The sequence below is a fragment of the Theobroma umbraticum genome, unplaced genomic scaffold, assembly GCF_002168275.2.
Source record: "Theobroma umbraticum cultivar Fairchild unplaced genomic scaffold, ASM216827v3 scaffold_56.0, whole genome shotgun sequence".
NCBI classification, from domain to species: domain Eukaryota; kingdom Viridiplantae; phylum Streptophyta; class Magnoliopsida; order Malvales; family Malvaceae; genus Theobroma; species Theobroma umbraticum.
The window spans coordinates 9,195,174-9,208,892 of NW_018397256.1; the positions used below are offsets into that span (position 1 = coordinate 9,195,174).

The following is a 13,719-nucleotide window of genomic DNA, read 5'->3' on the forward strand; positions in this document are numbered from 1 at the left end:
GCAATCGCCAACTGATTTTTTTTTATTATTTGTTCGTGCAGAATACACAGTCAAAAGTTTGACTTGGGAAGATAAAAGGAGACCCTCGAGAGAGAAAAGGGTAGGTGCTGTCCTTGGTGTAATAGCGAGGAACAGAACAGAGGAGGGACCTCGGGGATTTGCGGCGTCTACGAATTTTTGGACAAAAATCTTCTCCTTAATATTATATAAATCCCACACGTGGGAATCTGGTAAGGCCCGCACGTGTTTGGACCTCTTTGCTTGGCGTGGCTCTCCCTCAATAAGAAAAAGGGGTTTTGGCTCCGGTGGAACAGATTGTCATGGAGAGAAGTAGAGTCATTAGGTGGGTAAGTTGAAAAACGTGGTGGGCTGTCTGGTTTTTTTAAGAAAAATAAAAGCGAATATATGTTCTTTTCCTAACAGTCTAAATTGGTTGTCCCCCCCGCCCCCCCTTCCTGTGTCTTTTTTCCCTCTTCTCTTTCTTTTTTCTGTCGGGCCAAACGTTTTGATTTTGTTGTGAAACATGAGTTTTGTTTCTCCTTGTATGACTGAATATCTGCAGAGCAAGGGAAAGGGAATCAAGAAAGAAAGCAAAGAAAATTTGTAGGGTTGAAATGAAAACAAGTTCGATTCCATTTCCATTTCATCCCATGACTCTGTTTGTGTTAAGCAGGAGTAGGACACAGGAACTGGCGATTTCCATGTGAATTTACCATTGCCCATGCTCAGACAAAAAAACTGCACCTGCGGCAGATAAAAAGTGAAACTGCTCCATTTTCTCTGTTAAAGAAATCAAACATCATTTCCGCATATATGGACAACTGAAATTATTATCTGTTTTGTTTTTCGCCCGTATGATTGTTTGGAAGATTTGACTTTTAACCTTTTAGACTGTTAACAGACTGATTGATGTTTGCTCCAGAATTTTCGGATTTTGTCCAGCATTTTCCTTGCCTGCTACTGTGGAGGCTGGAAGCAAAGCAGGGCCAGAGAAAAAGTCTGATGATATGGTAATATAATGACACGACCCAACCCAAGCAACTTTGGATTCACAGTCCAATGACCTAGTTAAGGACAGTACTCCTGGTGATCCAGAACCCCAAAAGCTCCGTTCAACATGGCTTTTAAATGGAACAATCTTGCTAAAAGGAGCAAACCTCCATACCTCCCAACAATTTTGGCCCAAACTATTAACATAAAAATATGTTTATATGTAGATGAAATTAGATACCTAATTGCTCATTTTCCATAGCTCTTTTAAGACTTTAATGGTGCAATTAGCCATTATTCCAGGACTTGTTGGTTGGTAGCTTTGTAGACCTTGACAATGCCTGGGAAATTAAATATTTCTTGACTAAAAATGTGCCAATCCTGGTACCAACCAATTGGTAGGTGTTACGACCTGCATATGCAAGCAAAATTCAAATAGTAATTGCTTTATACTTTTCAGCTGTTCACTTGCTCTACCAAAATTGTCAAATCCAACCCATTTCTTTCCGTAAAGTGGGCCTAACAAGCATCCCAATTACTTTTAGCGAACCAGGGTGGATGTTCTTGTGTTTACCCCATTTTTACGGAGTTTGCATATGTTTAGGAGGAACACTGAGATTTTGTGAATATGATGGAGAAGAATCCTATCAGACCTAGGAAATTTCTGCTTCTAGAAGGAAACCTTTCTTGTTTTACATGCTAATGAAAGAAGAAAAAATCCAACTCAACCAGCTGAAAGCAGCGCAATATGGTGGAAAGAAAGAACTGTTTCCACTTAATGGGCTTTGACGGTCCTAAAAGCGTGGGTCAAGATTGAAAATTTTGGTGACCCTGTTCGTTTTGAAAGTTGTGAAATGCCCATCACCGAGTGTTTAATGTAGTGTTATTAGATAAAATCCAACTCCCTTACCGCACTCCACGTCGCTTTGGCCGAGTGGTTAAGGCGTGTGCCTGCTAAGTACATGGGGTTTCCCCGCGAGAGTTCGAATCTCTCAGGCGACGGCTTAAGACTTTTACATTCTGTTAAACTTTCAGTACTTGGGCTTTCACCAAACATTTTTTTTAAGAACTTGTCATTCTTCTTCTCAGGAATCCGACGATAGTAATAATGCTTAACAATCCTTAACAAGGAACGTTGTTATTAGAAATTCTGGCAAGCGTACTCTAGCTCCTTTGATTGAGACAGTCCTTTAAACTTGTCATTCTTCTTCTCAAGAATCCCACAATAGTTAAATAGAAGCCCTTCCCACTATTTGAAATCTCTGAGGGAAGGAATTCTTCCTTCCATCGGCCCTTCAATCTTGGCTGCAGAACATTTACTTTCTAGCAAGGCTCAGCTGATCTTCTGATCTCTTTGAGATGCTCATTACCAGTAATCCTTGCACGAACAACTTCCGCCAACAAAATGATGGAATCTGTTTGAATCTCGCAAGATGATTGGCCTCCCAATAATTTTAGACACAAATTTCATGAATAAATGGCAATCACCACAAACACGAATGTTCTTCATAATCCTAATGGGTGTTGTTGCCTGGGGCTTTTTGATCAATCCAAAAGCGAGAGCAAGTTTCTCACTATGGTAACAAATGGATGCAAACTTTTCCTCCTCCACCACATTATGGAGAACCAGCTTTGTATCAGGCACAAAGCCAGCTTCCTTCAATTTCTTAATCAGTCTGCTCAGTTCTTCATATATGATTTCTGTCTCTGGATGACTTCGATCTTCTGATACAAACTTGTGAACTTCATTATCAATCTCAATCCAACTATAAGCAGCAAACTTCTTGACATTCTTAATTTTCATGAGAGATCTCACAGAGGCCACATCTTCCCATCTCCCACAGGTGGCATACATGTTAGAGAGCATGATGTAAGGTCCTGCATTATGGGGTTCCAATCCAAAGAGACACTTAGCAGCCATTTCCCCATGTTTGATGTCACCCTTTATTGCACAAACAGAAAGAAGTGTCGACCAGATTAAGGAATTTGGTTCATGGGGCATATTTTTAATTAAATCCAATGCTTCTCTCATGCAACCTGAACGCCCAAGGAGATTGATCATGCATGCATAGTGATCCAAAGTGGGTATTAATGAATGCTGTTTACTGATGGAATCAAAATATCTGCGTCCTTCTTCAATTAAACCAGCATGGTTACAAGCAGATAGAACAGCCACAAAGGTAATACTATCAGGTTTCAAGTTTTCTTGTAACAATTTTTCATAAAGGGCCAGGGCATATAAATCTTGTCCATTTTGTGCATAACCCGTAATCATGGCATTCCAAGAAATGACATTCCTAGATGGTATCATGTCAAAAACAACCCAGGCATCCCTAGTGACTCCACATTTGCAATACATATCAACAAGGGCACTAGACACAAGCAAATCATCATCAACTCCAAGAAGAATGGCTTTCCCATGAACAACCTGACCATGACATAAAGAGGCTAATCTTGCACAGGAACTAACCACACTAGAGATTGTAAAATTGTCAGGGTTGACACCTTCTAATAACATCTTGCCAAACAAATTTAGGGCATCTTCTTCCTTTCCATTCTGTGCATAACCAACAATCATTGTTGTCCAACAAACCTTATCCTTGTTTTTAATCATGCCAAAAATTTTACTTGCTTCATCTATCAATCCCCTTTGAAAATAAGCACCAAGAACATTCGAGACTGTAACCTCATCAGGTTTCAAACCACCTAATTGCATCTTCCGAAACAAATCAATACATTTCTCAGGTTGCCCATTTTTCAAGTACCCAGATATCATCGAATTCCACGAAACTATACTCTTATCTCTAATTCTATCAAACAACCACCGCGCTCTATCAATCTCACCACACTTACCATACATATCAGTCAAAGCATTCCACACAAAAACATTCTTTCCCAAACTACCAACAACAATTCTACCATGTATCTGGTTTCCTTTCCTCAAATCCAATAGCCGTGAACATGCATTCAATACACTCACGTGAGTGTACTCAGTCGGCTCAAATTCCTCTTTATTCATCCTCGCAAAAACTTCAAGCGCCCTATTGGAAAACCCACTTCCAGCCAAACCTGCAATAACAGTATTATACGAAACAGAATCACGAAGACGAAAAGGCATTTCATCAAACACCGCTATCAAATTCTCAATCGACCCAGATTTCGCATACGCAGAAAGCATAGCGTTCCAGGAGATAACATCTCTTTGAGGCATTTTATCGAACAGGTTTCGAGCATCCAAAATTTTCCCAGACTTAGCGTACAAGTGAAGGAGACGATTGTGCAGAAACGTGTCACTGGGTGTAAAATAGTGAAGATCCATGTGAGATTGCAATCTCTTGGCTTGGTCGACATCGTTGGCTCGGACGCATCCCAGCACGAGCCGCGTGTATGCTTCAGCGCTCGCCTGGCCACCGATGTACAGTGAGTCAATCGCCTGCCGCAGCTTTTGCCTGACTCTCATTTTTGGCAGGGGTTTTGTAATTTTTTGAATTATAGTTTTCTGTTACGACGAGTTAAACAACACGGCGGGAAAAAATGTGTTATTAATTGAAAAGTGACCGTTACGTGGACACTGGATCCCAAGGACATGCAACACTAAATGGGGAATTTATGGGGTTCACGTGAGTAAGATAGGGAAGCCCAAAGTTTACGGATGGGCAAATTTAAATTTGGGAAGTGCACAAATCTATTTTTTTAATGTTACAAAGGGGAGTTCACCAATAAAATTAAAAAGGAAAAAATATTTATAAATAACTATATAAATGTATGAGAAAAATGCTTTCCTTTTCAACTTTTGATAGTAAAAGCTCACCGTTATAATAAACATTCAGAGAGAAAAATAAAGAAAGAGAGGCGATTTGGTATACAAGACTTTTTTTGGTGTTAGATGGTTCACCCTCCCCACCTTAAATTCTCCCAGCATTGGCATTTGCTGTTCATCAAAAGAGGTGGTGTTGTTTGTTAGATGTTCTTTCAATTACTACAGCTGCTCTGTACTTTTCTTCCCTTCTCTTCTGTGGCTTTATCCCAACTCCAACTCAGCTTTATTTGTACTTCTATTTCACTACCTTTAATGATGGATTTTTAATTAGGCCGATATAAAGGAGTGTCTCAAAACACTTGTTAATTGATATCAAATCATTGTATTTAATTTTAAATTTCATGTTGAACAAATAAAATATATTAATAGGTTTATAATCGTGAGTATTACATACTTTGTTAAATTATTTTTTTGAAGAAAAGATAATAACTATTGTGATCTATACACATGCTACTAAACCAAATGTTTGGATATAATATCAAAGCATTATTTAATGAAAAAATATATTATTATAGTATTTATCCTTTCAAAAAATATAAGGAAGTGTCCACTATCCGTAAATATTTATTTCAATCTTTTTAAAAAAAATTATGAGTGCTAGTCAAGGTGTTAATTAATATACGGATTTGTGTGTTTGCTGCAATATAATATTTTGAGTTTGGTAAGAACAATACGTTACGTAATAAAATTAAAACATTATCTTTCACTATTGGTTCTATAAACACTTCTTACAATATTCTTCTTATAAATATTTTAATAATTAATATTATTGCAAATGTTGCGTGATTATAATGATTGTTGAAGGTGGAGAGCATATATAAAATTAATACTCCTATGTGTCACCAAATGAGATTAATAATATGTGTCACACATTTCCAGATAAATATTAAATTTAGAGATTCCTTTTGTTATTATAAAATTGGGGTCATGATTAAAACAGACGAATCAAAGGGTGAATTACGAAAAAGGCCAATAGACCAAGAGTGTTTAGAGTCAACTATCATATTAACATATATTTATCAAAAACGAAATAAAACTATAATAATTATTAGGAAGGAAATTGAAAGTACAACCATACCCTCAATATGATCTGAAGAAAAAGAGAAAGTGATGAGACAAGGGGGCCCGCCGGCGAGGTTGCACCATCGGCTGCCATTAGAGATGGCAGAATGGGGCATTAACAGATCTGGCTTGTTTAAGGTCGAAAAGAGGCTGTTCATGGCCGAATTTGGCCTTAAAAACCAGATCTGATGTCTCTGCATGTTTTTGATAGTCGCCCACGGCAACTCTTCCTGGCTTTCTTTCTCTCTTTAATTTTAGTAAACAGTTAAAAATTATAAATAAATAAACACGATATCCTTCTTTAAGATTATAATAACATTTACTTCCTTTTTAATTAATATTTTTTCTCCTGGAGCAAACACCAATTATTTTTGTTTTTTTCCCCCTTCTGTAATTTCCCAATAAAAAAAACTTAAATCCTACTGCAAACTTTTTTTTTCTTTTGGTAATATAATTTTGAAATAGTCGTTCAAGCAGTCTAATTTATATACTTTGGACATTTTCCAAGGTCTAAACTGTCATAATCATGCCTGCTGGGAGGCTTTGAGCAAGTCTTTCTGGTCCTGCAATTATGTTTCTAGTACCAAAATCATTATTATATTAAAGCAACGCGTAATCAACGCTTCACCAAACCATTTGGAGCGCGCACAAATTACCTCCATGAACGAAAGGCGCACACGCAAAACCAAAAAAGTGATAGAAAAAAATTAATAAAAGCCTAAAAAAAATGCTAAATTTTATATAAAAATGAAATAAAAACTGTAAAAATTTAAATGCCCCATCTATTACGAGTCAACCTCGCTGGTCAAATAGCTGTATAGAATAGTTTAGGTGCAAAAAATTGAGCCTAAATGGAAATTAAATAGACTTGCCAATATTATTTGAATGGCAATAATTTTTGAAAAGAAGACATTATTTTAAAATTTTTTAAACTTTTCATGAAAATTTTAAAAAATTATTATTTTTTATTATATTTAATTTTATTTTTATATTTTAATTATAAATCAAATATATTTTTATAACTAACTATTTATTAACGATTACTCATCTAAATGTCATTTTTCATTTTATGTCACGTTATATAAACATGATATATTGATATATTAAAGTAGATAAAGATACGATATATTGATATAATATGATAGTATAATTACATGATATTTTTATATTTCATGTGATATAAAAATGATTAAATATATTTTAATTAATAAAAAAATAATTAATTTATTTAATTTAAAATAAAAATTTAAACATTATTTTAAATATAATAAAAATAATAATTTATTTAAATTCTTATTAAAAAATTTAAAAATTATACTAAAAAATTAATTCATGAAATTTATTTGAAAATAATGGACATCAAGACATGTAAATGTTTTAGTAAAAGAGTTGGCGAGACATGCTGGTTTGTCTTAACCAAAAAGAAAAGAAAAGAAAAAACATAGAATCCAGGGTGGTGGGGTGGAATAAACGATAGATTATGAGGAGGAAATAAAGGGTGATAGATAGTTCCAAAGTAAAAAAGTGTGTTAGATAGATAAAGAGTAGATGCCACTTCCCCACTTTACGCACTCTCGTTCTTATCTTTTTCTAAAGCACGTCCACACTGAACCCAACTCTTTACGCTTCATCTGCTCTGCTCTGTCGTAAGATTCCAATATTCCATGCATTTCTCATTACCAATGGAAACTTGTCGGAATCCTGTTGGCTTTTTTCCCACGTCATCATACCAAAACTTTGGTCCATTTGTTACACTTGGAAGATGCAGAGTCTTATCGTGAAGAATAGATTGGGCAAGGGATGCAATAGAGAGTCGTTGTGTGGGTAATAAAAAACAAGGGGCATGCATTTGAGATACTGATAGCAGCAGGTTTTTCCATTATATAAATATATTCTGACAGCTATTTACTTGCAACTGAAGGGCTAATATTTCATTGTGTTAGTTGTGTTATAAGTTGTAACACTACCAAACAAAATTAATACTACTTCTCTTTCGTCCGAACAAAACACTCATAAAATCAATGCCAGCTCACCAATTTGCACTCAACTGGTTGGTTGTGGTCTAGTTGGTCACTCAAGCTCTAAACATGATTGAAAAAAATGTCCGTAAGTTCATCTATATATACCAATATATTTAATAAAAATTAAAAACAATTACCCTATTATAACATGTAAGCAAAATACGAATTTAAAATTAAAGTGCTCTTATTATACAAAATTTCAAATTATGTGCATATCTAAATAGTGAGGGACAACAAAATTGTCCTTTTTAAAAGTACAATAGAAGTCTAGCTAATATTTTAAACTAAAAAAGATTAAATCATATATTAAACATTTTATTCATTGATTGAAATATGATCCCATACTTAAAAGAACAAGATTTGAACTCTCTTTCTCCAATTATAAAAAATAAAAACAAGTCATACATTGCAATTAAGCAAGATGAGAATTAATTCCCAGAAATTATATTACTCTAACAACAAATTTTTGTATCCTCTCTTCTTTTTTTTTTTTTTTAAAAATTATCTCTTCTCTCTATATATCTCCCACAAAAGCATAAAAATAAATAATTTTTATCCATTTGTGATGAATTTTAGGTCACACATGCATTTCAAAAATATTGTAACACCATTATCAATGAAATAATAAAAAGGACATAAAAGAGAAATAAGTATTTTTTTAATCTTTTCACATTGAAAAAACTCTAGGGCGTTGGAATTTCAACAAAATTTTTTTTGACCGAAGGAAAAACAACATAAAACAAAATAAAATAAAATCAAGAAAAGTCAGCAATTATTTTCATTTTTTTTAAAAAAAGGAAAAGCATAACGGTTTACCACACGCGCTACTGACTCGGCTGCCTGCAGACAAAGAGCACATCATTTCTTTCTTTTCTTCTCATCCAATTTAAACACTTTTTTCTTTCTTTCTTAACCAAATCCTTTCACTGTCCGAAATTCGGTCTAATTTTCTCTTTGTTAACTTTTTTTTTATTTTTTCCTATTTGATGACATTCCCTGAACTTTCATTTTGTTTCCTTTAATGTCAAGCAAGAATTTCACTGATCCAAACAAACAAAAATAAGAAACAGTAAAGTAACCACCCCTTAAAACCTTCATCTTTAGGCCCTTTGCTCTTTTAATTCATTTTGTTTCCAGAAGTTTTAACATGTCGAATAGATTAAGGGACAGAGCTCCCAGCCAAGCCAAACGACACAGCCATCTACGCGAAACGGCGGCGATGCCTAATTACTGTACCGAAACGCTGACTTGTCCTTTGGGGGAGCTGGCGACGAATTTATCGGATTCGGAACTCCGGGAGACGGCTTACGAGATCCTGGTAGGGGCCTGTCGGAGTTCAGGCGGGAAACCGCTGACTTACATATCACAGTCGGAGAGGAATTCCGAAAAGGCGCCGGCGCCGACATTGACGTCGTCTTCGTCGTTGCAGAGGTCGTTGACGTCGACGGCGGCGAGCAAGGTAAAGAAGGCTTTGGGGTTGAAGTCGTCTCGGAGGAGGAAGTTGAATGGTGAGTCGGACTCGGAACGAGTCAAAAAGGCGGTTACGATTGGGGAGATGTTGAGGGTTCAGATGGGAATTTCAGAGCAAACGGATTCCAGGGTTAGAAGAGCTCTGTTGAGGGTTGCTGCTGCTCAGGTTTGTTAAAAAGTTGCATAGTGACCCTTTTTTTAAAAAAATTCTACTAAGAAAACCAACGTTTTTTTTCCTTTGAAAAGGTTTCTGTTTGTTTTTATTTTATTTTTATAGTTAAATGGAGAGGAGAATTGGGTTAAAAGAAAAAGATTGTTTAAGCTTGAGCAATGTGGTAGTAATTTGTTTTAAGCTGAATTAATTAGAGGCTTTGATTTTATAATTTTCATAGCGTGACTTATGCTGGAGTCATTAGTATTGGACCCAAATGGATAATTCAATTGTTGATTATTGCAATGTTTATGGACTTTGAGTTTTTTTTTTTAATGATTTTTTGCTGGACAATATTTCTCATTTTAGTTACAGTATACTCATATTGATTTTTGGGTTTTTGTTTTTGTCTTTATATCAGCTTGGAAGACGGATAGAGTCAATAGTGTTGCCTCTTGAGATGTTACAACAACTCAAGCCTTCCGATTTTCCAAATCAAGGAGAATACGAAGCTTGGCAGAGGAGAAATCTGAAGCTTCTTGAAGCTGGACTTCTTTTGCATCCTCTCTTGCCACTAGACAAGAGCAATACTGCTCCGCAGCAACTACGACAGATCATTCGTGGGGCCTTGGAGAAACACTTGGAGACTGGAAAAAACAGTGAATCAATGCAAGCCCTCCGGAGCATTGTTTTGTCTCTGGCCTGTAGATCCTTTGATGGGTCTGTTTCCGAGACCAGCCACTGGGCAGATGGATTCCCATTCAATCTCAGAATTTACCAAATGCTGTTAGAAGCTTGTTTTGATGTTAATGATGAAACAGCTGTTATTGAGGAGGTTGATGAGGTTCTAGAACTCATAAAGAAGACATGGGTGGTCCTTGGAATGAACCAAATGCTGCATAATCTTTGTTTCTTGTGGATTTTGTTTAACCGTTATGTGGCAACTGGTCAAGTGGAAGGTGATCTGTTGTTTGCTGTTAATAATCTATTGATGGAAGTTGAAAAGGATGCAAAGGCAATGAAAGATCCAGATTATTCCAAGATATTGAGTTCTACTTTGAGTGCAATCTTAGGTTGGGCTGAGAAAAGGCTTCTGGCCTACCACAATTATTATAATAGTGATAACACTGAGTCAATGGAATGCGTTGTTTCTATGGGGGTTCTATCAGCAAAGATAATGGTTGAAGATATCTCACATGAGTATCGTCGGAAGAAAAAGGAAATTGATGTGGCTCATGAGAGGGTTGATACATACATAAGATCATCACTCCGCACTGCATTTGGTCAGGCAAGTTTCCCTTATTTCAGCATAACATCCTTACATATGAACGTTTAGTAAATTCACTTTGACATTTTCTGTATAATAGAAAGGTTTTTAGTATTTGCAACTTTCTGCAGGCATCTTAAGTATGCAAATTTTCCTGTTGTGTTGTCTTCTTCAAGCATCATCTTTTCTTGATGAATAGCTTTTCTTTTTGCTAAACCATGATCTTGGTTGTTTCATTAGCTCTTAAATTATGTATCTAGACCAAGCTCTTTTTTCCCTTTTTGAAATATGTATTTAGACCAAGTTTTTCTGTTAAATTTCTGTCAAAAAGATGACTCAAGGTTCTGTCTGTTGATATGTATTTAGACAGATAAAGGAGAAGGTGAAGTCTGGTAAACGTTCTTCTAAGAACCAGCAAAATCAGCTTCCTTTCCTTTCCATCCTTGCACAGGATGTCAGTACACTGGCTTTCAGTGAGAAGGCAATATTTAGTCCAATATTAAAGAGGTGGCATCCTCTTGCAGCTGGTGTAGCTGTAGCCACTCTTCATTCCTGCTACGGGAAGGAACTGAAGGAATTTGTTTCTGGCATTGGTGAATTGACACCAGATATACTACAAGTGCTGAGAGCTGCTGACAAACTGGAGAAAGATCTGGTGCAAATTGCAGTTGAAAATTCAGTAGACAGTGAGGATGGTGGAAAGTCAATCATAAGGGAGATGCCTCCTTATGAGGCTGAATCTGTAATTTCCAATCTGGTTAAAACATGGATAAAGACAAGACTAGATAGACTGAAGGAATGGGTTGACCGGAATCTGCAACAAGAGGTATGTAGCTTTTGCTCCTTTTCTTTAATACCTTGATGGTGGTTTGGTTGAGATGAAATATTCTTATGTCATTCTTCAAGCCTAAGAGGATGTTATTCCTCTTACTATAATAGAAGAGCTGAAAATGAAGCTCTTTAGCAGGAAGATTTTGTTTATGTTTGTAGATTATACTGCCATGGCTGAAATCTATTTGTCATCTCCCTCTAGGTGTGGGATCCACGAGCCAATAAAGAGCGATTTGCTCCTTCTGCTGTTGAAGTTTTGCGAATTGTAGATGAAGCTTTAGAAGCATTCTTTTTGTTACCAATATCGATGCATGCTGCTTTGCTTCCTGATTTAACAACTGGTATTGACAGATGTCTTCAACATTATATCTCAAAGGCAAAGTCTGGCTGTGGTACGTATCACATGGCCTAGAGAAGGCCAGCACAGATTGTTTTCTTCTTTCTCCTATGTTATCAATTTTGACTAAAACTAAAAAGAAAATACACTATCTTCTGATCTACAGGGAACCGAAGTACTTTTGTTCCCTCAATGCCTGCAATGACCAGATGTTCAGCAAGGGCTAAATTTCCTGGTGTATTTAAGAAAAAAGAAAAGTTTCAAATAGCACAGAGTAGGAAATCTCAGGTTGGGACTACAAATAGCAATGGCTCCTTTGGGATACCCCAGCTGTGTTGTCGTATTAATACTCTGCAGCATATTCGAACTGAGTTGGATGTCTTGGCAAAAAGAGTTATTGGCTATCTTAGAAATTCTGAATCCACTCAGGTTGACAATGTTGCCAACTGGATGGGGAAAGCATTTGAACTTTCAACTGCTGCTTGTGTGGAAGGGATCCAACTACTGTGTGAGGCAACAGCCTATAAGGTCATCTTTCATGATTTAAGTCATGTTCTTTGGGACGGCCTGTATGTTGGGGAAGTTTCATCTTCTAGGATTGAACCTTTTCTTCAGGAGCTTGAGCATTATTTGGAGGTTATTTCATTAACCGTGCATGACAGAGTCAGAACACGACTTATTACAGATGTAATGAGAGCTTCTTTTGATGGTCTCCTGCTAGTTTTACTTGCTGGAGGCCCTGCTCGTGCTTTCAGTCTGCAAGATTACGAACTAATAGCAGAGGATTTTAAGTTCCTCACTGATTTATTTTGGTCCAATGGTGATGGACTTCCAGCTGATTTGATTGAAAAGTTTTCAACAACGGTTAAAGCCGTCCTCCCATTATTTCACACTGATACTGGCAGCCTGATTGAGCAATTCAAATCTGTGACTCTAGAGAGTTATGGTTCTTCCGCTAAATCCAAGCTTCCACTGCCACCAACTTCTGGTCAGTGGAGTCCAACTGAACCAAACACACTCTTGCGAGTTTTGTGTTATCGGAGTGATGAGACGGCAGCAAAGTTCCTTAAGAAGACTTACAACTTGCCAAAGAAACTCTAACAATTTTTCGGGTGAAAATAACAGTGAAATGATGGAATTTTTAGGTAAAAACAGCTTGAAGTGATTCATATAGCTTCCCAAGTTTGTCATGTCATAGGCATTAAAGCCCCGATAACATACCTTTGGTGGGGGTGTTGTTGGGAAAGTTATACCTCCTGAGGTAATCTATGTGGCACCTGTATAGTATTTTTGTTGGCTGGAGCAGTGTGAGGTTCTTGGCCATTCTTTTTTATAGATATGATTGTAATTATTCTTCCTTCTCTAACCATTTGCAATATTATTCCCCCACAAGCGAAAACCAAAATTGCAGGATACAAGTACAAAGGTCTGATTGATTAACTTATTGAGGAAATTTGAAAGGTTTTGGTTGTGCTTCAATGAATTGGTGTTTGTATTTTATGGTGGTTGTTTTAACAGCCTTTTGTATGGAGAATTGTGTTGCTCATTGAATGGAATGTAAGGTTTTTTTCCAACTATTTTGTTAAAGATGCAGTTTTTAGGTTTACAATTTGCAACCATTATAGATTGAATCTTCGCTGCTAAAAGTGAGGCAAGTTATTGATACCAGGTGTCTTTATTTATGTCCTTGTTTGGTAGCAGAATTTGGTTGATTTATTAATTTTTTTTACAATAAGGAGTATTACTGTTGGGACTGAAAAGTCTCACCTC

The 13,719-nt window shown here is 36.4% G+C and overlaps 1 protein-coding gene, 1 non-coding gene and 1 pseudogene across 2 annotated transcripts; 2 read left to right on the plus strand and 1 right to left on the minus strand.

Annotated features, from left to right (window-relative positions):
* Window positions 1–1,910: 1,910 nt before the first annotated feature.
* Window positions 1,911–1,992, plus strand: TRNAS-GCU (transfer RNA serine (anticodon GCU)). The gene has a single exon. It is a non-coding gene; the product is annotated as a tRNA-Ser (tRNA).
* Window positions 1,993–2,080: 88 nt separating this feature from the next.
* Window positions 2,081–4,551, minus strand: LOC110411274 (pentatricopeptide repeat-containing protein At2g22070 pseudogene; annotated as a pseudogene).
* A 4,216-nt stretch (window positions 4,552–8,767) lies between these two features.
* LOC110411121 (Gls protein (DUF810)) lies at window positions 8,768–13,523 on the plus strand. Its single transcript, XM_021421148.2, has 5 exons — window positions 8,768–9,529; window positions 9,936–10,802; window positions 11,152–11,607; window positions 11,815–12,004; window positions 12,116–13,523. Exons 1-5 carry the CDS (start codon window positions 9,041–9,043, stop codon window positions 13,048–13,050), a joined length of 2,937 nt encoding a protein of 978 aa, XP_021276823.1. The 5' UTR covers window positions 8,768–9,040; the 3' UTR covers window positions 13,051–13,523.
* The last annotated feature ends 196 nt before the right edge of the window (window positions 13,524–13,719 follow it).

Excerpts from the sequence above, each read along its gene's own strand:
- LOC110411121 (XM_021421148.2), top strand. The coding sequence starts at position 9,041 with ATGTCGAATAGATTAAGGGACAGAGCTCCCAGCCAAGCCAAACGACAC. Across the intron at positions 9,530-9,935 it reads TGAGGGTTGCTGCTGCTCAG|CTTGGAAGACGGATAGAGTC; the intron begins GTTTGTTAAAAA and ends TCTTTATATCAG. Across the intron at positions 12,005-12,115 it reads AAAGGCAAAGTCTGGCTGTG|GGAACCGAAGTACTTTTGTT; the intron begins GTACGTATCACA and ends TCTGATCTACAG.